Below are 23,411 nucleotides of genomic sequence, written 5' to 3' on the forward strand. Positions count from 1 at the left end.
CAAATAGATGCAATAAAAAATGATAAAGGGGATATCACCACCGATCCCACAGAAATACAAACTACCATCAGAGAATACTACAAACACCTCTACGCAAATAAACTAGAAAATCTAGAAGAAATGGATAAATTCCTCAACACATACACTCTCCCAAGACTAAACCAGGAAGAAGTTGAATCTCTGAATAGACCAATAACAGGATCTGAAATTGTGGCAATAATCAATAGCTTACCAACCAAAAACAGTCCAGGACTAGGTGGATTCACAGCCGAATTCTACCAGAGGTACAAGGAGGAACTGGTACCATTCCCTCTGTAACTATTCCAATCAATAGAAAAAGAGGGAATCCTCCCTAACTCATTGTATGAGGCCAGCATCATCCTGATACCAAAGCCTGGCAGAGACACAACCAAAAAAGAGAATTTTAGGCCAATATCCTTGATGAACATTGATGCAAAAATCCTCAATAAAATACTGGTAAACCAAATCCAGCAGCACATCAAAAAGCTTATCCACCATGATCAAGTGGGCTTCATCCCTGGGGTGCAAGGCTGGTTCAATATACGCAAATCAATAAATGTAATCCAGCATATAAACAGAACCAAAGACAAAAACCACATGATTATCTCAATAGTTGCAGAAAAGGCCTTTGACAAAATTCAACAACTCTTTATGCTAAAAACTCTCAATAAATTTGGTATTGATGGGACGTATCTCAAAATAATAAGAGCTATCTATGACAGACCCACAGCCAATATCATACTGAATGGGCAAAAAACTGGAAGCATTCCCTTTGAAAACTGGCACAATACTGGGATGCCCTCTCTCACCACTCCTGTTCAACATAGTGTTGGAAGTTCTGGCCAGGGCAATTAGGCAGGAGAAGGAAATAAAAGGTATTCAATTAGGAAAACAGGAAGTCAAATTGTCCCTGTTTGCAGATGACATGATTGTATATCTAGAAAACCCCATTGTCCCAGCCCAAAATCTCCTTAAGCTGATAAGCAACTTCAGCAAAGTCTCAGGATACAGAATCAATGTAGAAAAATCACAAGCATTCTTATACACCAATAACAGACAAACAGAGAACCAAATCATAAGTGAACTCCCATTCACAATTGCTTAAAGAGAATAAAATACTTAGGAATCCAACTTACAAGAGACGTCAAGGACCTCTTCAAGGAGAACTACAAACCACTGCTCAATGAAATAAAAGAGGATACAAACAAATGGAAGAACATTCCATGCTCATGGGTAGGAAGAATCAATATTGTGAAAATGGCCATACTGCCCAAGGTAATTGATAGACTCAATGCCATCCCCATCAAGCTACCAATGACTTTCTTCACAGAATTGGAAAAAACTACTTTAAAGTTCATATGGAACCAAAAGAGCCTGCATCGCCAAGTCAATCCTAAGCCAAAAGAACAAAGCTGGAGGCATCACACTACCTGACTTCAAACTATACTACAAGGCTACAGTAACCAAAACAGCATGGTACTGGTACCAATACAGAGATAATAGATCAATGGAACCGAACAGAGCCCTCAGAAATAATGCCACGTATCTACAACCATCTGATCTTTGACAAACCTGAGAAAAACGAGCAATGGGGAAAGGATTCCCTATTTAATAAATGATGCTGGGAAAACTGGCTACCAATATGTAGAAAGCTGAAACTGGATCCCTTCCTTACACCTTATACAAAAATTAATTCAAGATGGATTAAAGACTTAAACGTTAGACCTAAAACCATAAAAACCCTAGAAGAAAACCTAGGCATTACCATTCAGGACATAGGCATGGGCAAGGACTTCATGTCTAAAACACCAAAAGCAGTGGCAACAAAAGCCAGAATTGACAAATGGGATCTAATTAAACTAAAGAGCTTCTGCACAGCAAAGGAAACTACCATCGGACTGAACAGGCAACCTACAAAATGGGAGAAAATTTTCGCAACCTACTTCTGTGACAAAGGGCTAATATCCAGAATCTACAATGAACTCAAACAAATTTACAAGAAAAAAACAACCCCATGAACAAGTGGGCGAAGGATATGAACAGACACTTCTCAAAAGAAGACATTTATGCAGCCAAAAGACACATGAAAAAATGCTCATCATCACTGGCCATCAGAGAAATGCAAATCAAAACCACAATGAGATACCATCTCACACCAGTTAGAATGGCGATCATTAAAAGTCAGGAAACAGCAAGTGCTGGAGAGGATGTGGAGAAATAGGAACACTTTTACACTGTTGGTGGGACTGTAAACTAGTTCAACCATTGTGGAAGTCAGTGTGGCGATTCTTCAGGTATCTAGAACTAGAAATACCATTTGATCCAGCCATCCCATTACTGGGTATATACCCAAAGGACTATAAATCATGTTGCTATAAAGACACATGCACACGTATGTTTACTGTGGCACTATTCACAATAGCAAAGACTTGGAACCAACCCAAATGTCCAACAATGATAGACTGGATTAAGAAAATGTGGCATATATACACCATGGAATACTATGCAGCCGTAAAAAATGATGAGTTCATGTCCTTTGTAGGGACATGGATGAAACTGGAAATCATCATTCTCAGTAAAGTATCGCAAGGACAAAAAACCAAACACCGCATGTTCTCCCTCATAGATGGGAATTGAACAATGAGAACACATGGACACAGGAAGGGGAACATCACACTCTGGGGACTGTTGTGGTGTGGGGGGAGGGGGGAGGCATATCATTAGAAGATATACCTAATGCTAAATGACGAGTTAATGGGTGCAGCACACCAGCATGGCACATGTATACATATGTAACCAACCTGCACATTGTGCACATGTACCCTAAAACTTAAAAGTATAAAAAAAAACAAAAAAGGCTATCATTCCCAACAGAGGGAACTGCTGATATACACTTCAACTAGAACCATTCTGTCTTAGAGTAATAATTTTAAAATTAAGCAATAGTGAGCCACTTGCTCATTAAAATCCGATGTGTAGACTTTAGAAGTGAATCTGGCTATTAACACTTCATTTATCTGGTGTTACCCCAGAGTCAGGAATTCTGGGTGATTATCTCTTACTAATGACTGAAACTTCTGAAGGTTCCTAATTTTATCTTAACCATTTCAATGGAAGTATTTCTTAAACGATCACGTACTTTCTTAGAAGGCAAGAGTATATGGAGGTAATGGAAAGAGAACAAAACCAGGAATTTTCCGAGCTATATTCTAGTTCTGATGAAGTCATTAACTTGAGAAAAACTAACCTTGAATGTCATTCAGAGCTTGGAGACATCAGCTTTTATCTCAAAATTGAACACAGACCTAGCTGTTTAGAAATTGTATTATTAGACACTTATATAAGCTAATACATAAAATGAGATGTCAGTTGTAGAGCAGTTTGTCCTTATACCAAATGGCCACAGAGTGGTATACTTTTCTAATTGCTGAGTCCATTTTTTAGAATAATCTTCTTAATTTGGAATAATTTTAGGTTTACAGAAAAGTAACAAAGATAGTACAAAGAGTTCCCGTGTGCTCCTCACCCAGTTTCTCCTAATGTTAACATTGTATGTTACATTTTTCTTTCTTCTTTTTCTTTTCTTTTTTTTTTGAGACGGAGTTCACTCTGTCGCCCAGGCTGGAGTGCAGTGGCACGATCTCAGCTCACTGCAACCTCCACATCCCAGATTCAGGCGATTCTCCTGCCTCAGCCTCCCAAGTAGCTGGGACTGCAGGCGTGCACCACCACGCCAGGCTAACTTTTTGTATTTTTAGTAGAGAGGGGGTTTCACCATATTGGCCAGGCTGCTCTGGAACTCCTGACCTTGTGATCTGCCTGCCTCAGGCTCCTAAAGTGCTGGGATTACAGGCATGAGCCACCGAGCCTGGCCCTACATTTTCCAAATATACATGGTACATTTATCAAAATTAAGAAACCAACATCGGTGCATTATTATTAAGTAAACTCCAGACTTTTATTTAGATTTTACCAGTTTTTCTGGTAACACTCTTAGTTCCAGGATTCAGTCGCGTATATCACACATTGCACTTAGCCTGGGTCCAGGTGTGTTTTGTGTATATGTTGTATGTGCATACCACAGGGATAGAAGAAGCCAAAATATTTTCTTTTGTCATTGTTATCTTTAAGGAGTGGACTTCTGGGTTATTTTTCATGAAATTACACTTCTTTTGTTTTCCAAATATCCCAGTGGGAGACGAGGAGTCCCTTTTTTTTTCAGCCAGAAGCATATACAGGAATTTAAATAGTATTGCAATCCGGGGTAGGGCAAACACTGTCTCCTCTCTGGATCCTGAGGGCATCACTGGGTTGCCACAGTGGCCTACCCTATCTTCCTAAGGAGAATGCTGGACAATTGTATTTAAATGTTCTTCAGCATGTTCTGTTTCTTTTAGAATGCTTTCTACTAGGCTTTGATGCTTTAAATAAATGAGTCCCCCAGCTCTTGAGAAATAGCTGATCAGAAAACATGTTCAGGGGGCGCTAGGGAACTGAAGTTAGACTAATTGAATGAAATTTTCTTTGACAGATTTTTCCACCATGAGATTATTATAGAATCTGTGAGAGAAGAGAGGCAGAAGCAATTTTGTTACTGTAGAAGAGATTACAAAGAACTTTTGTAAATTGCAGGTAGGAGAGACTTGTTTTGCTTTTTTGACACAGTTGCTCCTCTCTGTATCCCACAGCTGGCCCTGAAGGACCCTGTTCATACGGTGTCACTGCAGCAGTTCATCTACGAGAAGCTCAAGGCACAGCAGGAGATGCTAGGAGAACAAGGTTTCCAGTCCCTCATGGAAACAGTGGACACGGAGATTGTCACCCAGCTACAGGAGTTTTTGCAAGGATTCTAAGAGCACACGACATGTGGCTGCCTCCCCTTTCAGAAACAAGCTGAGTAACCCAGCCTGCCGTTTGTATGTGAGAGCCTGCTGAGATGAAGAAATCACTTCATGAAAATAAGCAAAGACCACACATTTTTTACTACAAAATGTAAAGGATAAATGTAAATCCTGCGTAACTAAAATCACAAACCTATTCCTCAAAAGAATTTAATTTTATATTTATGAGGGGGCCCTTCACTAAAAAGTACATGTAAAAGTACATTTGATGACAATAGCTGCTTAGTTTCCTGTTAAGAGAAGAAACTTTATCTTTTAATTATGTGCTCTTAATATTTGAAGATGAGAGTTAATACCTGAGATGTTTTTCTGCAACCAAAATTCGTTAAATTTGGCTGCCTTATCCTTTTTTTAAGCTAATGAAACTACAGGTTTGAAAAATGACAAAGCTGTTCAGATGATGCTATTAAAGAAATGTGTGTACTAAGCAAAAATATATAAATAGTGACAAATACACATTATCAAGCTTATCTTGCAAGGGAGTTATTTTCATCTAACATAGAAAGTGTGTTTTATCAGACAAATGCTTTTATTTTCATTCTAATAATTTGATACAGAAATTAGTAAAGGCATTTTTTTCTTTTTTTTTTCCCAGTAAATACATTGGGTCTATAAATGTGCATTTGTAAGGCCCACAAAAGTGAACGTGTGGTACTGCAGTACCACGTGAGAGACCTCTGGTTATGGTTTAGTCCTAGTTCCTTTGTTACTCCTGTGAGCGCCGAGAAGAACTGGGCGACTCCCAGTCCCACCTCTGCTGTGACAGTCCCACGTGGCTGTGATAGACTGTTTAGTACTTACCCTTCTCAGGTTCCTCAGTGCAGGGGTGCATCAGGGCCTCAATAATAGGGGTATACCTGGGAGGATCCAGCAGTAATCCCCAGGGTACTAGGATTACTAGTACTCTGATGGAACTAGTCTTCCTTCCTTATTCCTCCAACATGCAGTACATAAAAAGGGGAAAAGGAGAAAAAAAAAGCCTTACTTTGTTTTACTTGCCATTTATTGAAAGGAAACTTTAAAGCATTTTTTAGGAAATACTCAAAAGCAAGGTTGGAAAATGTTTTATCTTTCTATAGAAAGTTGGGTACAGTATGTAACTGCGGGAAACCCACTGCCCCTTTGTAAGCTGTGGAACCCAGAATGTATGGGGATATTTGATGTTTTCAGAAAGAGGAAGAAAATATGGTCCAAATTAAATTTTCCAAAGATACCTCACCTTGGACTGATTTGTCTGACTACTTTTCTTGCTCCCCCCAAAAAATGAGTTCTTAAAAAATTGCCCAGTGACTTATAGAGAATTTTCTTTTATACTCTAGCTTTGATTCTGTGCTAGTAGGTATCAGTATTGCAGGTGGCAAATCCTAGTTACCCTTTTAATTTATCTTCATTTAAAGACAAAAAGCTCCTTTCAAGTGATATTTCTTTATCAGTATTACTCAGTCCTCAAGACTGATCCAAGAAGAATTTCTTTTTGTTGACTTAATTATTTTCATTTGAAACACTAACCCATTAGTGTTATCAGAAATTCTCAAACATGCTCATTTTTCAGTCTATAGTAAAGTACTCATCCTTCTAATTCCTGACAGATTTCATTATAGTGCCATAGCAAATATTACTGAAATAGCTACCTTGCAAAAGAAGTAAAAAGCTTATCTCAGGGAAAGAGTTTGCTTCATTTCTAAAACTCGTAAGTTTAAATAGGCTTGGTAAATAGCTCAGAAAAATAATTCATTTATCTTGAATTTTTAAGTGCTCAATTAAGACATAAAGTGTAATTATTGGTTTACAGAATTCTATTCATTAACAGAACTATATAGCAAATATATTAAGTTTAGGACAAACAACTCAGCCAGGCCTCTGGCCTCTGGGTGAACTGTGGCTCCTGAAACAAGTTAATGATCATTTATACTCCAAAAACATATTCCTTTTCTATTTATTTTCTATTCCAGAGACTTCTCCCAACCCTCTCACAAAGGCCCATGTGACTAACAATAACATTTGAAAGCTTCCTTGTAAGTTGGTCCCTACTCTCTCTCCCACTAGTCATTTTAGAGAATCCACATTATTGCATACAATTTTTAAAAAGATACAATTTTTCTTGAAAAATCCTCGCTTTAATCTTTATTTTACCCATTTCTTTATTCAGTTAGTATTTATTGAGTTACTGTTTCATGCCATAATGCTGTGCCACATTCTGAGATTAGAACAGAGTACCCACCTTCATGAAATTTCGCAGTTGATTAGGAACACAGACTTGCCGACATGCTGTAAGAAAATAGGGGTTCCAATGGAAGTGCACATTCTAAAGCAGTTGGCCTGCAGGGGAAGGAGATTGTGTATGAAATAAAATGATGCTGTCACTGTATAATTTGATAGTTATTTAAAAACTGCTCCCTAATGGCATGGTTTACTGAGGCTACTTAAGCGTCAATGGCACTATACTGGAACTGGGCAACTCCCTGACTCCACACTCGCATCAATTTGGAGTCACTCTAACATACAAAATCATCAGGTTTTGAAAATATTGGATCTTTGTAGCCTCATGACTAATCTCTAATTCCATGAATTAAAGCATAAGGCTCACCTACTAAGGGTTGTTGTCTTTTCTTCTTCTCCAAGTCATAAACCTATTGCATAGAAATTTAAAAGTTGAAGAGCTAATGAAGATAAGATGCATGTCATGAAAACCAAAATACTTTCTTCTCCTAACTTTAGAAAATAAAAAAATCTGCAGAGGCATGAAAAAAATAGTATAATGAACCCCAATATACCCATCATCTAGATTTACCAAACTGTTGACATTTTGCCATATTACTCTCTTTATATATGTGTATCTGTATATAAATATACTTAACATATACACACATGTACTTTCGCTAACCATTTGAAAGTACAAACACTACAAAAGTTTATTATTATAAACACTTTATCTCCAAATACTTTAGCAGACATCTGAGGATGCCATTCCTCTACATATCCACTAATGCCATTATACACCTAAGAAAATTCACAATAATGCAATAACATCTAATAAACAGTTCATATTCCAATTTTCCCTACTGCCACACAGATGTCCTTTATATGACATATAATAAAAGACATACAAAAATTTGGTTTTTGATCCAGAATCCTACATTATTTATTTATTTTAGACAGGGTATCACCCTGTCACCCAGGCTGGAATGCAGTGGCTTGATCTCGGCTCACTGCAGCCTCCACCTCCCTGGCTCAAGTGTTCCTCCCACCTCAGTCTCCCAGGCAGCTGGGACTACAGGCACTTGCCACCGTGCGTGGCTAATTTTTGTATTTTTTTGTAGAGACAGAGTTTCACCATATTGCCCAGGCTGGTCTCAAACTCCTGGACTCAAGTGGCCCACCTTGGCCTCCCGAAGTGTTGGGGTTACAGGCCTCAGCCACCATGCCCAGCTCCATTTAATATTTATACGTTGCATTTGGCTGCTTAATTTTTCAGTCTAGAATTGTCTTATTTTAGTGTCTTTGGCTTTTTAGAAGAATCCAAGGTAATTGCCCTGCAGAATGTTCCTCATTGTGGAATTTTCTAATTGTTTCCTCAGAATTTTTTTCAGGTAAGCATTTTTGGCAACAACACTAATCTGGTGATGTACAATTTCTGTGACATCACATCAGGAGGCACATAAACTAAGCACCAGGCCTCTCTATTATATGGATTATTATTATTATTATTATTATTTTTTGAGATGGAGTCTCACACTGTCACCCAGGCTGGAGTGCAATGGTGCAATGTTTGCTCACTGCAACCTCCACCTCCGAGGTTCAAGTGATGCTCCTGCCTCAGCCTCCCAAGTAGCTGGTACTACAGGTGCCTGCCACTATGCCCGGCTAATTTTTTGTATTTTTAGTAGAGATGGGTGTCACCATGTTGGCCAGGCTGGTCTTGAACTCCTGACCTCGTGATCCACCTTCCTCAGCCTCCCAAAGTGCTGGAATTACAGGCGCGAGCCACTGCTCCTAGCCGGATAAATTTTTAAAGAGTTCTTACGGCTCTAGAAATTTCCAGTGGTTATTTTGTTGACTGTGTTTTAACCTGAATCAGAGCTCTTATCACCACCAGCTTGCCTGTTAATTTACAGAAGTTCTGCAACTTTCTTCTAACCTAGAAAAGTAGCATGGCTGAACTGGGGAAGAAGTATATTAAACTTGGTTCAAGTTTCATGAGTCTTAAGTCTCTGAAACTCCTTTATGTTACTGCAAACCCTTTAGTCAAGAGTCATCTCTCAGCCGGGCGCAGTGGCTCACACCTGTAATCCCAGCTACTCAGGAGGCTGAGGCGGGAGAATTGCTTGAACCTGGGAGGCAGAGGTTGCAGTGAGCCAAGATCATGCCATTGCACTCCAGCCTAGGCGTTGAGAGTGAAATGCCATGCCAAAAAAGAAAAAAAAAGTCATCTCTCAAAGAGTTCTCTCTCTCTCTCTCTCTCGTTTTTAAGTTATGTAGTTCTTTGTGACTTCCAATATAACTTGAACTCACACACTACTAAAATGGAAGGCAAACACTGCCTTTTCCAATACCAAAATATCGTTTTTGGATTTGTAAACTTGGCAGAGAGGCAGATATGCAGCAATACTGTATCTTTTTAGTGAGACTCAAATTTGGGCTGAGCTTAGAAACATGCTAGACTTGAGAGCATTACCTTTGAGTGTGGTTAAGGATAAGAAGCAGTACTTATCAGCTGGCAAAATGAGAAAAAAATAATCATTTCCTTAAATGTGAAGCTTTGATCTTGATATCTTGGTAGGACTGTGACATCTGCTAGAAAAGCAGTTAAAATCACCTTTTTACCTCTTAATAAACTACATTCTGTCCCAAACATATTTTAATTATGTGGAATTTGGTGTCCCATGAAGTAGTAAAAACCATTCATCTGGTTGTAGAGCTGGAACTTTTTATACAGCTTCATGCTGTTTGAAGTCAAGCTTTAGAGCCCTTGGGGGTGAATAACCTCAATGTCCTGGAAAGGGTTCTAGCTGTTGGTCTGAGAGTCTGTTTTTACTTCTGGGCAACTGGACTCCTGGCCTGAGGGACTCCTTATGGTCTGAAGCACTGGGACAAAATTCAAAACAGAGTTGTTGACTACATTTTCTCTTGAATTCTTTCTTACCATAACAAGTGGAAGGTCCCTGACTGGCCAACGATCTTTAACAAGCAAGACGGTTTTGCACTTTGTTCCAGCAAATTCCTGCATCCAGCTCATCTGGGCCTGTCTGTTGGAATGTATTAGTTAAGTGTGCTTTGAAGAACTGTCTAATCCAGGAAGAAATATATTGGTATCTGGCGATCCAGCCCTTTTCCCTTCAGTGTAAAACATTGATTTTCATGCCACTTTAATGTGCCAGTAGGTCAAAAATAGAATGCGAGTAACTGCTAGAGCAGGGAAGAGTCCAGGGAGGCTTAAAGCATTTCTATCTGTCTGCAACTAGGCAAGTGGCTTTAAAGTGGGAAATAGGTATTTTGGCTAGAAATCTGCTTGTTGGGGTTTTTTTGTTTTTTTGTTTTTTTGTTTTTTTTTTTGAGGGGGAGTCTTGCTCTGTCGCCCAGGCTGGAGTGCAGTGGTGCGATCTCAGCTTACTGCAAGCTCCACCTCCCAGATTCACACCATTCTCCTGCCTCAGCCTCCCAAGTAGCTAGGACTACAGGCACCAGCCACCACACCCGGCTAATTTTTTATTAATTTTTTTTTAGTAGAGGTGGGGTTTCACTGTGTTAGCCAGGATGATCTCGATCTCCTGACCTCGTGATCCGCCTGCCTCGGCCTCCCAAATTGCTGGGATTACAGGTGCAAGCCACCATGTCTAGCCTGGGGATTTTTATTGTAAAGGTTAGAGCAGAAAAGTCTGGAGATGAGACTGAGCAGACCTGCAAGTGAGCTTTCAGGTTTTCTCAGTTGCTTTAACCTGAAGTGAGATCAGCATCTCATTTCAAAAGGGGCAGGTCATTTCCACAGTGCTCTCTAGGGCAACCCCAAAGTGACTTTCTTTTCTTTTTGTAATGAACACTGCAATTTGAGCAAGAATCTAGAAGAGCAAAACTTTTTGATTGACAGGAAAGTTGTAGCTCAGAAAAGTGCTCACTGAGCTCAGAAATGTATTGACACCAAGGGGAGGAAAGTCTATTGACAGATCTGGAGGTAATCACAAATTAATGAAGAGCTCTATTTAGGCAAGGGAGGCAGTTTGATTATTTCTTTTTTGAATTGAAAGGCACATGGCCTGGACTGTCTCTGGCAGTGAAATCAATACCATGAAATGGCCTTTTCCTTTCAGCCTTGTCTGTTCTTAAAGCACAAATGCATTGAGGAATGCTGAACCAGGTGAGGAAATTCATTGTTTTAGTATATGTACAAGATAAACCTACTAAAGGCCACTCACAATTTGGAAGTATGGAAACCTAAATTTACTGAAAAAATAAATTAGGGACTTGGCTATTTTAGAAAGCTCATCTTTCAGAAGGTTCTTCGTTATAGTTACTATTTGGACTAAAGGAACAAGGTAGACTTTTAATTAACCTTTTTTTTCTAGTAATAAAATTGCAGAGCAGGAATGGAATCAGGGAGATGATCTCTTCTTAACCTAATCATTTCATAAATGAGGAAATGGACCAGAAAGATAAGGCTAACAGCCCTGGGTCCTTAGTGCCTCCTTCAATATACTTTATGTATTTTATTTGATTTGATTTTATTTTATTTTCAAGATGGAGTTTTGCTCTGTCGCCTAGGCTGGAGTGCAGTGGCACAATATCAGCTCACTGCAACCTCCGCCTCCCGGGTTCAAGCAGTTCTCCTGCCACAGCCCCGAAGTAGCTGGGATTACAGGCATGCGCCATCAAGCCTGGCTAATTTTGTATTTTTAATAGAGATGGGGTTTTGCCATGTTGGCCAGGCTGGTCTCGAACTCCTGACCTCGGGTGATCTGCCAGCCTTAGCCTTCCAAAGTGCTGGGATTACAGGTGTGAGCCACTGTGCCTGGCTGCTTTATTTATTATTAATGTTATTATTATTACTGAGACAAAGTCTCACTCTGTCACCCAGGCTGGAGTTCAGTGGTGCGATCTCAGCTCACTGCAGCCTCCACCACCCAGGTTCAAGGGATTCTCCTGCCTCAGCCTCCTGAGTAGATGGGACTACAGGTGTGCACCACCAGGTCTGGCTAATTAGTAGATGGGGTTTCACCATGTTGACCAGGATGGCTAGTTCGTTTGGCTAGTTTGGGAGTTCTGCCCGCCTTGGCCTCTCAAAGTGCTGGGATTTCAGGCATGAGCCACCGCACCCAGCCTACTTCAATATACTTTATTTTTTTATTTTCGAGATGGAGTCTCGCTCTGTCACCCAGGCTGGAGTTCAGTGGTGCGATCTCAGCTCACTGTAGCCTCCACCACCCAGGTTCAAGGGATTCTCCTGCCTCAGCCTCCTGAGTAGATAGGACTACAGGTGTGCACCACCAGGTCTGGCTAATTTTTCTTATTTTTAGTAGAGATGGGGTTTCACCATGTTGACCAGGATGGCTAGTTCATTTGGCTAGTTTGGGAGTTCTGCCCGCCTCGGCCTCTCAAAGTGCTGGGATTTCAGGCATGAGCCACCGCACCCAGCCTACTTCAATATACTTTATTTTTTTATTTTTGAGACGGAGTCTCGCTCTGTCACCCAGGCTGGAGTGCAGTGGCACAATCTTGGCTCACTGCAAGCTCCGCCTCCCTGGTTCACGCGATTCTCCTGCCTCAGCCTCCTGAGTAGCTGGGACTACAGGCACCCGCCACCATGCCCGGCTAAGTTTTTGTATTTTTAGTAGAGACGAGGTTTCACTGTATTAGCCAGGATGGTCTCTGGTCTCGTGATCCGCCCACCTCGGCTTCCCAAAGTTCTGGGATTACAGGTGTGAGCCACTGCACCTGGCAATATACTTTAAATTATACTTCCTTTTAAAAAATGTTAATGGTTCCCTAAATTTACAATATACATTTTAATCTACATCTGCCTTCAAATAACGCTTCATATGTAGTGCAGATACCTTATAACAGGGTAGTCCCAATTCCTCTCTCCCAACCCCTATGAAGTTGCTGTCTCATTTCACTTATTCATGGGTTATAATCATCTAATACATTATTACTGCTATTAAACAGTTATCCTTCAGTTCAAGTAAGAATTTTAAAAATTAAAGATTTGGTTTTGCCTTTATTTCTTCTCTGACAGTCGTCCTTTCTTTATAGAGATCCAAGTCTGACCTATATCATTTTCCTTCTAATATTTCTTGCATGGCAGGTCTGATGGCAACGAATTCCCTGTCTGTGTCTGAGACACAGTTAAGTTTTCCTTAACTTTTGAAGGATATTTTTACTGATATAAGATTCCAGATTTTTCTTCTTTCAGCCCTTTATTTCACTTCACACATTTCTTGCTTGCAGGGTTTCTGATGAGAAGTCCACTATAATTCTTATCCATGTTCTTCTGTAGGCTAAACAAAAATTAAAAATCTGCCTCTGCCTTCTTTGTCTCTCTTAATTTTTGGTTTCCTACAGCAGGGGTCCCCAGTGCCCAGGCTGCAGACCTGTATTGGTCAGCGGCCCATTAGGAACCAGGCCACATGTCAGGAGGTAAGCAGTGATCATTACTGCCTGAGTTCCGCCTCCTGTCAGATCAGCAGCAGCATTAGATTTTCACAGGAGCTTGAACCCTATTGTGAACTGTGCATGTGAGGGATCTAGGTTGCATACTCCTTATGAGAATCTAACTGATTATCTGAGATGAAACAGTTTCATCCCAAAACCATCTCCCCGCCACCATGGAAATATTGTCTTCCACGAAACCAGTCCCTGATGCCAAAAGGTTGGGGACTGCAGTTCTACGGTATAAATCTGATATGCCTAGGTGTAGTTTGTTTGTTTGTTTGTTTTAGTTTGTTTGTGTTACACTGTTTTTTGGTTTCTAGCATTAGATTACCAGAATTTCCATCTCTCTGGTTACATTACCCATCTGTTTCTTGCATGTTGCCTGCTTTTCCCATTTGAGCCCTTAACAATGATTTTTGAATTCCCTGTCTGGTAAATCCAGCAGCCATATCATATTGGAGTCTGGTTTTGATGCTTTGATGCTTGCTTGATCTGTGTTCTTTTTTTTTTTTTTTTTTTTGAGATGGAGTCTCGCCCTGTTGCCCAGGCGGGAGTGCAGTGGCCTGATCTCGGTTCACTGCAACCTCTGCCTCCCGGGTTCAAGAGATTCTCCTGCCTCAGCCTCCCGAGCAGCTGGGATTACAGGCGCCTGCCACCAGGCCTGGCTAATGTTTGTATTTTTAGTAGAGACGGGGTTTCACCATGTTGGCCAGGCTGGTCTCGAACTCCTGACCTTGTGATCCTCCCACCTCGGCCTCCCAAAGTGCTGGGATTACAGGCACGAGCCACCGCGCCCAGCCCTTGATCTGTGTTCTTACTTGCTTTTTAGCATACCTTGTAATTTTTATTGAAAGCTGGACATGTATCGGGTAATAGGGACTGAGATAAATAGGCATTTATTGTGAAGATTTATGTTCATTTGTCTAGGAACTGGGCTTTGTTTGGCCCTGTTGGTATGGTGGTAAGTCACAAAGGAGAGGAGTGTTCTCAATCTTATGATTAAATCTCAAGTCTCTTAGTGGGCCTGAGTCTCTGGCCTGGGACCTTCACTTGTGCTTCTTTTTGGAAAGCTTTCCTGTCCCCCTCAGGTGAGACAGGAAGAGGAGAAATGGCTGGAGCGAGAGGAGTGCCTTTCCCCATGGCTCTAGGACAAGCCTATAGCCTGGTTAAGTCTTTCCCCCGAGGAGTTTATTTTCTTTTATTATTTTTATTATGAAGAAAGCTCTGGACATATTTCATAAGAATCACTCTTCCCCTCCTGCAAGAACTATGATGGCATCTTTCTCTAATCTTCACAATGAGAAACTGGTGGGATTCCTAGAGGTAATGTTCACAAAACCAAGAGGCTTTCCCCAAGACTGTGTTCCCAGAAGTGAGCCTACCAGTTTAGAGATCCAACACTTCTGCTCCAGGTAAGTTGATCTCAGCTTTGTCTCTGGATTTGCTGGAGATGGTTTGCAAACTCTGGAGACAGTTTGCCCTGTAATGAGTCCAAGTCATTGGTTTTCAGTTTGTCCAGCTTTTTCTTGTAAAAGCAAAGAGTGACAACTTCCAAGCTTTTTATATGATGAAACTCATACAGGAAGTCCAACGTCTCCATGTGGCCTTCCATTATATAAATAACCTAACCTGAGCATCGGTAGAGGGAAAATTCCTCCAAAGACTTTTTGTTTCTGAAATAATTTAGAAAGAGCAGTTGAAAAACATAGCAAGAAAAACTTTCTGAGCAAATTACATGGTCAATTGCTTTTTAATAACACTTTTTCTCATTATAAAAGCAACACATGCTGATGGTAAACAGTTGAAAATACGATGAGGTGTATTGAAGGAAATGTAAATTGCCTGCAATCTTACTAGGAGATAACCAGTTAACATTTTGCCGTATTTTATTTTTCTTGACTGTGTATTCCTAGAAACACATACCTTTAAAATTGGAATCATTACTAGTGTCCTTTTATTAGCCTATTGTCCTTTTCTTACCTGACTTTAATATTTAACCATTTTCCCATGTCAGTTAAATATTCTTTAGAAATATGTTTGTAGCATCTGCATAAAAATGTGTTATAAGGGAGTGTCATTATTTAACTGTTACCTGTTTGACAATAATACCACGACGACCATCCTTGTGCATAAATTCTTGTGTACAGCTCTTAAATTTTTCTTAAAACTACTGGATACAATTGCTAGGTAAAGAGTTATCAATATTAAGATGATATTAATATTCTAAGGCTTTTTATATAGGCCAACTGTGTTTTGGGTGGTAAAGGTCTTCTTGAGAGAGGTGCCTTAAGAGGTGTGTGTTTTTTTTTTTTTTTTTTTTTTGAGACAGTCTCGCTCTGTCAGCCCAGGCTGGAGTGCGGTGGCACGATCTTGGCTCACTGCAAGCTCCGCCTCCTGGGTTCATGTCATTCTCCTGCCTCAGCCTCCCAAGTAGCTGGGACTATAGGCACCTGCCATCAGGCCCGGCTAATTTTTTTTTTTTATTTTTAGTAGAGACGGGGTTTCACTGTGTTAGCCAGGATGGTCTCAATCTCCTGACCTCATGATCCACCCGCCTCAGCCTCCCAAAGTGCTGGGATTACAGGTGTGAGCCACCATGCACGGCCTCCTAAGAGGTGTTTTAAGAGTCCAGCATCACATAGGACTCATCTTCCTCTCACCTGCATTTGACACCAATGGGATGCTTCCTCTGATCACATCTTTTGTTGAGCGCAGCATATTTTGTGACATTTGAGTATCATATTATGATAAATAATACAGAGGAAAGAATGCGAGCTTTAGAATCAGCAACCTGGGTGCTGTGGTCAGAATGTTTGTATCCCCCTGAAAACTCATATATTGAAATCCTTACTTCCAAGGTGATGAGGGTGGGAGGTGATTAGGTCATGGGGGTGGAGCCCTCATGAATGGGATTAGTGTCATTCTAAAAGAGGCCTTAGGGAGACCCCCCCACCCTTCCCACCATGTGAGAACAGAACAAGAAGGCGCCATCTGTGAGGATGTGAGCCCTCACCAGACACTGAACCTGCAGGTGCCTTGACCTTGGACTTCCCAGCCTCCAGAACTGTGAGACATAAATTTCTGGTTTTTTTTTTTATAAAAGTCATCCAGTCTATGGTATTTTCTTATATAGTAGCCTGAAAAGACTAAGATACTGGGGTGAGTCTTTAATTATCTACAACTTAAGTAACTTAATTTTCTTGAGTTGCTTCAATCTTCTCATTTGTAAAATGAGGATAATAGCTTTCTTTCCAGAGGTAGTTGTGAAAATGAAGTCATTCATTCAACTTTCATTGAATAAATGTTATTGAGCGCCTACATATAACAGGCACTATGCTGGGTGCTGAGGATACAATGATAAACAAAAGCAGAGAAGACTATTTTGTTTTGAGCTTTCTGTCCACCAGAGGAGACATCCATCAAATAAGCCTGCAAATAAGTGTAAAAGTGGAATGGTGACCTGGAGCACTAAGAGCACCTGCAAGGCAGGTCTGACCTTAGGGAGTTAGAGAAGGGTAGGCAGCTCTGTGGAGGTGGTGATGGGGTGGGGAGGTGTGAAGGATGAGGAGGTGACTGGGTATGGGGCTAAGACACTGAGTCTTCTAGTCAGAGGGAACAACATGCAGAAAGGACTCTAAGAACCACGGGAAGAAGAGGAAGTATGGAAAGGCAACAAAAACAGATTTGCAATTTAAAGCCAGAATCTTGACTGCAACAGGTGGGGATGGCGGGGTGGGAGGAGTTGGGGAATGACCGCAGGCTGGTCAGTTTAGAAGCTATTATAAATCCAGGTGGTAATGGTCAGAATGGAAATAAATGAATTTAATAAGTAATCTCAGTAGGAATTCATGAAGTTAGTGAGACAAATCTCTGTTTTGTGGCCTTGCCCGGCAGCATCACGGCTCAGCACAGCCACAGAGGTTATGTTTGGCAGATAATGCTACCAAAAGTCAGAAGACTTGACGGGGCACAATAATGGACAATGGATTCTAAGCTGGATACAAAGGAAGTACAGGTTGGGGAAAGCAACACTGGGAAGAATAGAGGGTTCAAACATCCTAATGAGGTTAGAACATTGGTGGTAGGAGTGGTAGCTAAGCAGCCTGAAGGACTGGCAGGCAATGGTAGTGGGAAATGGAGATAACTGAGATTACTGCTTCAGAAGATGGAATGGTTTGGGTGATAACAAGGTTCAGGGTGTGATGGTGGAAGAGATTTCTACTTGATGTTAACCATTCCTCTCCTTCTACCCTCTGCAGGAGGTCACTGCCCAAAGGAAAAAGGTTTTTGTTGTACAAGTGGGAGGCATAATAGTCTAGCACAGTGCCTGGCTCAGAGCAGGTGCTCTATGAATGAGAGATTCCTTGAGGTAGCATTGGACTGCTGCTGCCAGTGCTAAGCTGTCTCCTGGGCCCATACTCTGTACAGTCATTTTAGAACTTCTTCCTGGAACCAGACCTCTTTAGGGGCTAGGACATGTCTATTTTGCTGAACTCAACTTTATACTGAATAGTGTATGGCAAAGTTGCTGTGATGTGGTTTAAATAACATCTCGTAGTCAAAAACCATTCATTCCCTAAGACTGTATCTCCAGTGTTTAAGCCACATTCTGATCATTATATGACCTGTATTCATTTACCTCTCCAGGAATACATCCATTCTGTAAGATGAGAAATGTAGATTGTAACAACAGCCGGAAGGATGTTGTATTGGTTTGCTAATGCTGCCATAACAAGGCACCACAAACTGGGTGGCTTAGAACAACAGATATTAATGATCTCATAATTCTGCAGGCTAAATCCAAAGTGGAGGTGTCATCAGGCTTGGTTCCTTCTGAAACTCATAAGAGAGAATCCTTCCTTGCCTCTTCTACCTTCTGGTGTTTGCCAGTAGTCTCTGGTATTCCTCAGCTTCTACATGCATCATGCCAGTCTCTGCCTCTGTTGTTACGTGGTCATCTTCCCCCTCTGTTGTTACGTGGTCATCTTCCCCCTCTGTTCTTCTCTCCTCTTTTTTTTTTTTTTTTTTGAGACAGAGTCTTTGTCTGTCACCCAAGCTGGAGTGCAGTGGAGCGATCTCAGCTCACTGCAACCTCTGCCTCCTGGGTTCAAGAGATTCTCCTGCCTCAGCCTCCCAAATAGCTGGGATTACAGGAATGTACCACCACGCCCAGCTAATTTTTGTATTTTTAGTAGAGACAGGGTTTCACCATGTTGGCCAGGCTGGTCTTGAACTCCTGATCTCAAGTGATCCACCTGCCTTGGCCTCCCAAAGTGCTGGGATTACAGGCATGAGCCACCGTGCCTGGTCCTTCTCTCCTCTTATAAGGACACCAGTCATACTGGATTCAGGGCCCACCCTACTCCAGTATGACCTCATCTTAACCAATTACATCTGCAAGGACCCCATTTCCAAATGAGATCATATTCTGAGGTAGTAGGAATTAGAACTTCAACATATCTTTTTTTTTTTTTTTTTTTCAGAGGTGGGGAGATAGAGACACAATTCAACCCATAACAGATGGGCTTAAAAGAACCCAACTAAATATTTCTCTGTTCACATTTTCCTGATGGTAATGTCTGATAACTGGGAGCCCCACTACTGTAGGTTGGAATTGTTGATCTAAATAAAACCTAGCTCTGAATCCCCTAGGAAGCGAGATGAGTTTTACCTCGGTTTAGGGGCTAAATCTCTGCAGACAGGAACACCTGGCTACTGTGGTGGCAGGACTTTGAGGGATTCGATGAGGACAGCACCTCAATCATTATCAAGCTTCCTGCAAGGGAGTCGAATGTTCGAGATTCAGTTACTAATCTTGCTTCAGTGCAGTTGCTCAAAAGTATAAACAATTTATTGTGAAATCTTGAAGATGTTCCTTGGTTTCCATCTTATTTTTTAGTTATATTAAATAATGACCAAGAACCACAATTAGATGTTCATGCATTATAACAAGGCGTTGCAGTTGCACAGGAGAACTGGATTTTGCTGAGCCTAAGGAGAATGCAAAACGCATTGCAATAAACAAAATCCACTTCAGCATCATTCAGTTCAATTTAAAATGATAGTGGCATTCAGGCTGGGTACAGCAGCATTAAACTTTAACACCATTCATGATTTGGCCTCCAGACCACAACAACATTCAATTTAGTTACTCTTTTGAGTTGTGTGCTAGGAGCATGGACTTTGGAATCAGACAGATTTGAATTTGCTTTCAGGCTCTAAATCCTGTTTTTTCCCGCTGTGGAAGGCAGAATAGTGTTCCCCCAACGATGTGTATTCCCTAATCCCCATCAACTGTGAATATGTTCATTTACATGGCAAAAAGGACTTTGCAGATTTGATTCAGGTACAGACTCTAGAGAGGAGAGTATCTTGCATTATCCAAGTGGGCCCAATCTAATTACTTAATCCTTAAAAGCAGAGAACCTTTCCCAGCTGTGGTTAGAGAGAGAGGTGATGAAGGAAAAAGTGTCAGAGAGATGTGGTGTTGCTGGCATTGAAGATGGATAAAGGGACCACGAATTAAGAAATGCAGGCGGCCTCTAGATACTGGAAAGGTAAGAAAGCAGATTCTCTCCTAGAGCTCCCAGAAGGGACACAGCCTTGCCAATGCCTTGATTTTAGAACTTCTTGTCTGCAAAACCGTAAGTTCATGAAGTTGTCTCATTGTAGGCCACTAAGTTTGTGGTCCTTTGTTAAAGCTGCAATAGACAACCAGTAAATACACTTTCTAGCTGTATGACTTTCTGAGTCTTGGCTTCCTCAACCGTAAAAAATGGTAATGATCTTATGGAGTGTATATGTGTGGATGAACTGAGATTATGTATGTAAAGTCCGTTGTTAATCATTTCATGTTTTAGTGTTGGAAGCCCAGTCCTAAAGAGTCTGATTATTTTCCCTGCCCTCCAGTGTGGGCCCAGCTGCCAGCTGGTGAGCAGCTGCATCTGGATGTGGTGCCCAGGCCTTGCTGTTGGTGTGATGTGTGCACCAGCAGCAGCTGCCTCGCCTTGGGAGCTCTTTAGGATCGGGATCGCCGAATCTCAGGCACTCACCTCAGACTGACTGACTCAGAATCTGGATTTTTAGGCAAGATCATCAGGTGATTCCTAGGCATTGTAAAGTCTGAGAGACACTGGACTAGTAGTTTTCCAACATCACATATGCTAACAGAACAGACGCCTGGGCCCAGAATTTATGGACGTGGACGTGGGCCTTCAACGTGTGTATTTTTAATATGCTTTCAGGTTATTTCTAATGCACAGAGTGTGGATAACTATCCAAATAAATGCTTAGAAGTGTACTTTAATATATGAGATTCAAATCAGAATTGCAAAATTTTAAATTAATACTTTTTTCTCTAAGGAAAACAGCTGTGCTACATAAGTGTGTATTACTAAGTACTATATTTTAAAAAGGAATAAACATCAAAGAACAGCAGAGACACGTTCTTGCTAGTTCTTAAGTGTTACGATTCCAGTTCTGGCTTTATCATATCATAGACTCTTCTTTCAGAAGACTCATCCCGTGTGCTTCATGCAGAAGTAATTAGATAAACCTGTGGGACTTTGGCATTAAAAGCTTTCAGCTGTTTTCTCTTTAAGACGAGAACTTCTTAACTGCTTATTACAATGATCAGAAGACAAGAAAGCTCTCTGTGTTCTAGGAGTACCTGCATCCCTTCCTCCACAGACAGAAGCATAAAGAGTGAGTTGAGCAGGTTTAATTGGGGCAGCTCAGCCATGCTTCCAGGGGGCCGAGATCCAGAGCACAGTTACATTCCAAGAACCAAAACTAGAGTGACTTCTCTCCAGAATGCCCAGGCCAGAAGATGCAGAGATGAGAGCTCCAGGCTGAGTCTGGAGAGAGGGCTTGGATTCAGCCTCTCACCAGGAGCTTCAACAGAGAGTAAGGGCTAGGGACAGGAGCTAAAATTGAGAAGAGAAGAGAGGGCTGAGGGCCCACAAGGGCTGAGTGGAGAAGAGAGGGCTGAGTGCCCAGAAGGGCAGCAGGTGAGGAAGGCAGTGTGATGTTCCTGGACAGTTGCCATGGACAGCTGTGAGGCACTTGTGGCTCTTGTTTCTTAACAGCAAGAGTGTGGTGCAGGTGCATTGGGCTGCCTTTTAGCTGCAATGTGGAGGTGAGCCATGTACCCTCATTGCTTCCACCATAAAAAGCAGAGACTTAGACCCAGCCAAGAGGAGGCCTAGAGAAAACTTGTTGTAGCCGTCGAGGGCTTGGCAGCCCTGCATACTAACTGCAAGGGCTGGTATGGAGGAGAACAGGGCCCTGGATGGCCTTGGCTGACCCAACTCTGCTTCCTCCGGCTTCAGTACTCTGAATGTATGGAGGATGCAATATCCTAATAAGGAGGAAGTGGGAAACAACCCGGCTGTGTCCTCGTGCCTCCCAAAACAGGACATTCTTCCGCACTTCTGCCCAGTGAGCTAAGTGGTGCCGAGGGTGGAAAACCCGAAGCAGAGCACTTTCAGGGTCCCTCAGCTGCGGCGTGATGCGCGGCAGGCACGGACAAGACTCCACCCGCCCCGCACAGCTCTCCGAACCTTGGGGCACCAGCTTGGCATGGATCCCAGGCTTCTGATATCCTTGCCACCTACTGGTGAGTAATACAGCTGCTTTGCGTGATGTGTGAGAGTGTTCTGTCTCACTGGACTTGTGCACGTGGCAGAGAACCTTTGCACTGTGAGGACCATACTTTACAGGTGTTCAGACCTCTAGAAATAGCCTCCTGAGGTCTCACCAGGCCTGACTTACTGGCCAAGAGTGTCAAAAGTTGTGCCCACAGAGGAGTGTCTTCTTTAGGGTCTGGCCATGCAGGGCTGTACACGGTAAACACACCTGATAGCAATAACTTAAGCATACCCTGAGAATGACTTTGTATGGGAGATGCACCTGAATGTGGTCTCGAGTTCCAAGCTGAGGAACCCAGAGTAGCCAACCTGGAGAGTCATTCCATATCAATGAGGAACATCTGAGCCCCAGCCCCGTCCCGTAACATGCAGGCCATACAGGGGCTCACGGCCTTTTGTTTAAGGTTGAAAGAAGGTTGCCAGTTGGAGGTGGTTAGGGAGAGGGTGTTAAGTGCTATAGAAACTGCATGCTTTTTGCAAGTGGTTGTGGTTCTTCTGTCCAGCCAGCCACCACTGGACTCTCACTTGTATGTAAGTCCCCAGTAAAACCTATCTCGTTTGCTGGCTCTAGGTCTCTTCTTCGTTCTTTGAACCTGGTGTCAGCCTCCATTGGAGTCAATAGGGGTTCAGCACAACAGTCTGCAGACAGAAACTTCTGTACTATTCTGGATTCTCCACTTCAGTGAACACACAATTACAACTTCCTGTTAGAAGAAAATAAAAAGGTTTTTTTGTATACTTCTTTCACAGTCCTAAAATATGTATATAATACCTCCTGTTTCATTAACGTTGGCTTCTCCCAGAATAAACCACTTAAAATGATATTTAGATAAACCTCCATGTGGTATAAAATAGAGATCCCTGATTTTGCCAGAGATTCCAGGGGCCCAACTGAAAACTTGATTGAATTTTATTCTCAGCTACTGGCTACTTGTGGCTTAAAGCCAGTGCGGTCAAACACTCCTGTGAGTCAGGTTTGCATGTGTGTGTTTAGAAACAGGGTCGTGTTCTCTCACCCAGGCTGGAGTGCAGTGGTGTGATCATAACTCACTGTAACCTTGAACTCCTGGGCTCAAGTGATCCTCCCCGGTAGCTGGGACTACAGGCATACACCACCATGCCCAGCTAATTTTTAACATTTTTTTTTTTTATAGACAGGGTCTCACTGCATTGTCCAGGCTGTTCTCAAACTCTTGGC

At 41.8% G+C, this 23,411-nt stretch overlaps 1 protein-coding gene across 3 annotated transcripts in view; it reads left to right on the plus strand.

The window, feature by feature from the left end:
• IPO11 (importin 11) overlaps window positions 1-6,140 on the plus strand; it is a 220,575-nt gene extending 214,435 nt beyond the window's left edge. For all 3 annotated transcript variants that reach the window (XM_063664841.1, XM_054488214.2, XM_063664844.1), the window contains one exon: window positions 4,710-6,140. In XM_063664841.1, the coding sequence (XP_063520911.1) occupies window positions 4,710-4,874 (165 nt within the window). In that variant the 3' untranslated portion in view covers window positions 4,875-6,140. The remainder of the gene's footprint in view (window positions 1-4,709) is intronic.
• The last annotated feature ends 17,271 nt before the right edge of the window (window positions 6,141-23,411 follow it).

Source organism: Pongo pygmaeus, chromosome 4 (genome assembly GCF_028885625.2).
Source record: "Pongo pygmaeus isolate AG05252 chromosome 4, NHGRI_mPonPyg2-v2.0_pri, whole genome shotgun sequence".
NCBI classification, from domain to species: Eukaryota; Metazoa; Chordata; class Mammalia; order Primates; family Hominidae; genus Pongo; species Pongo pygmaeus.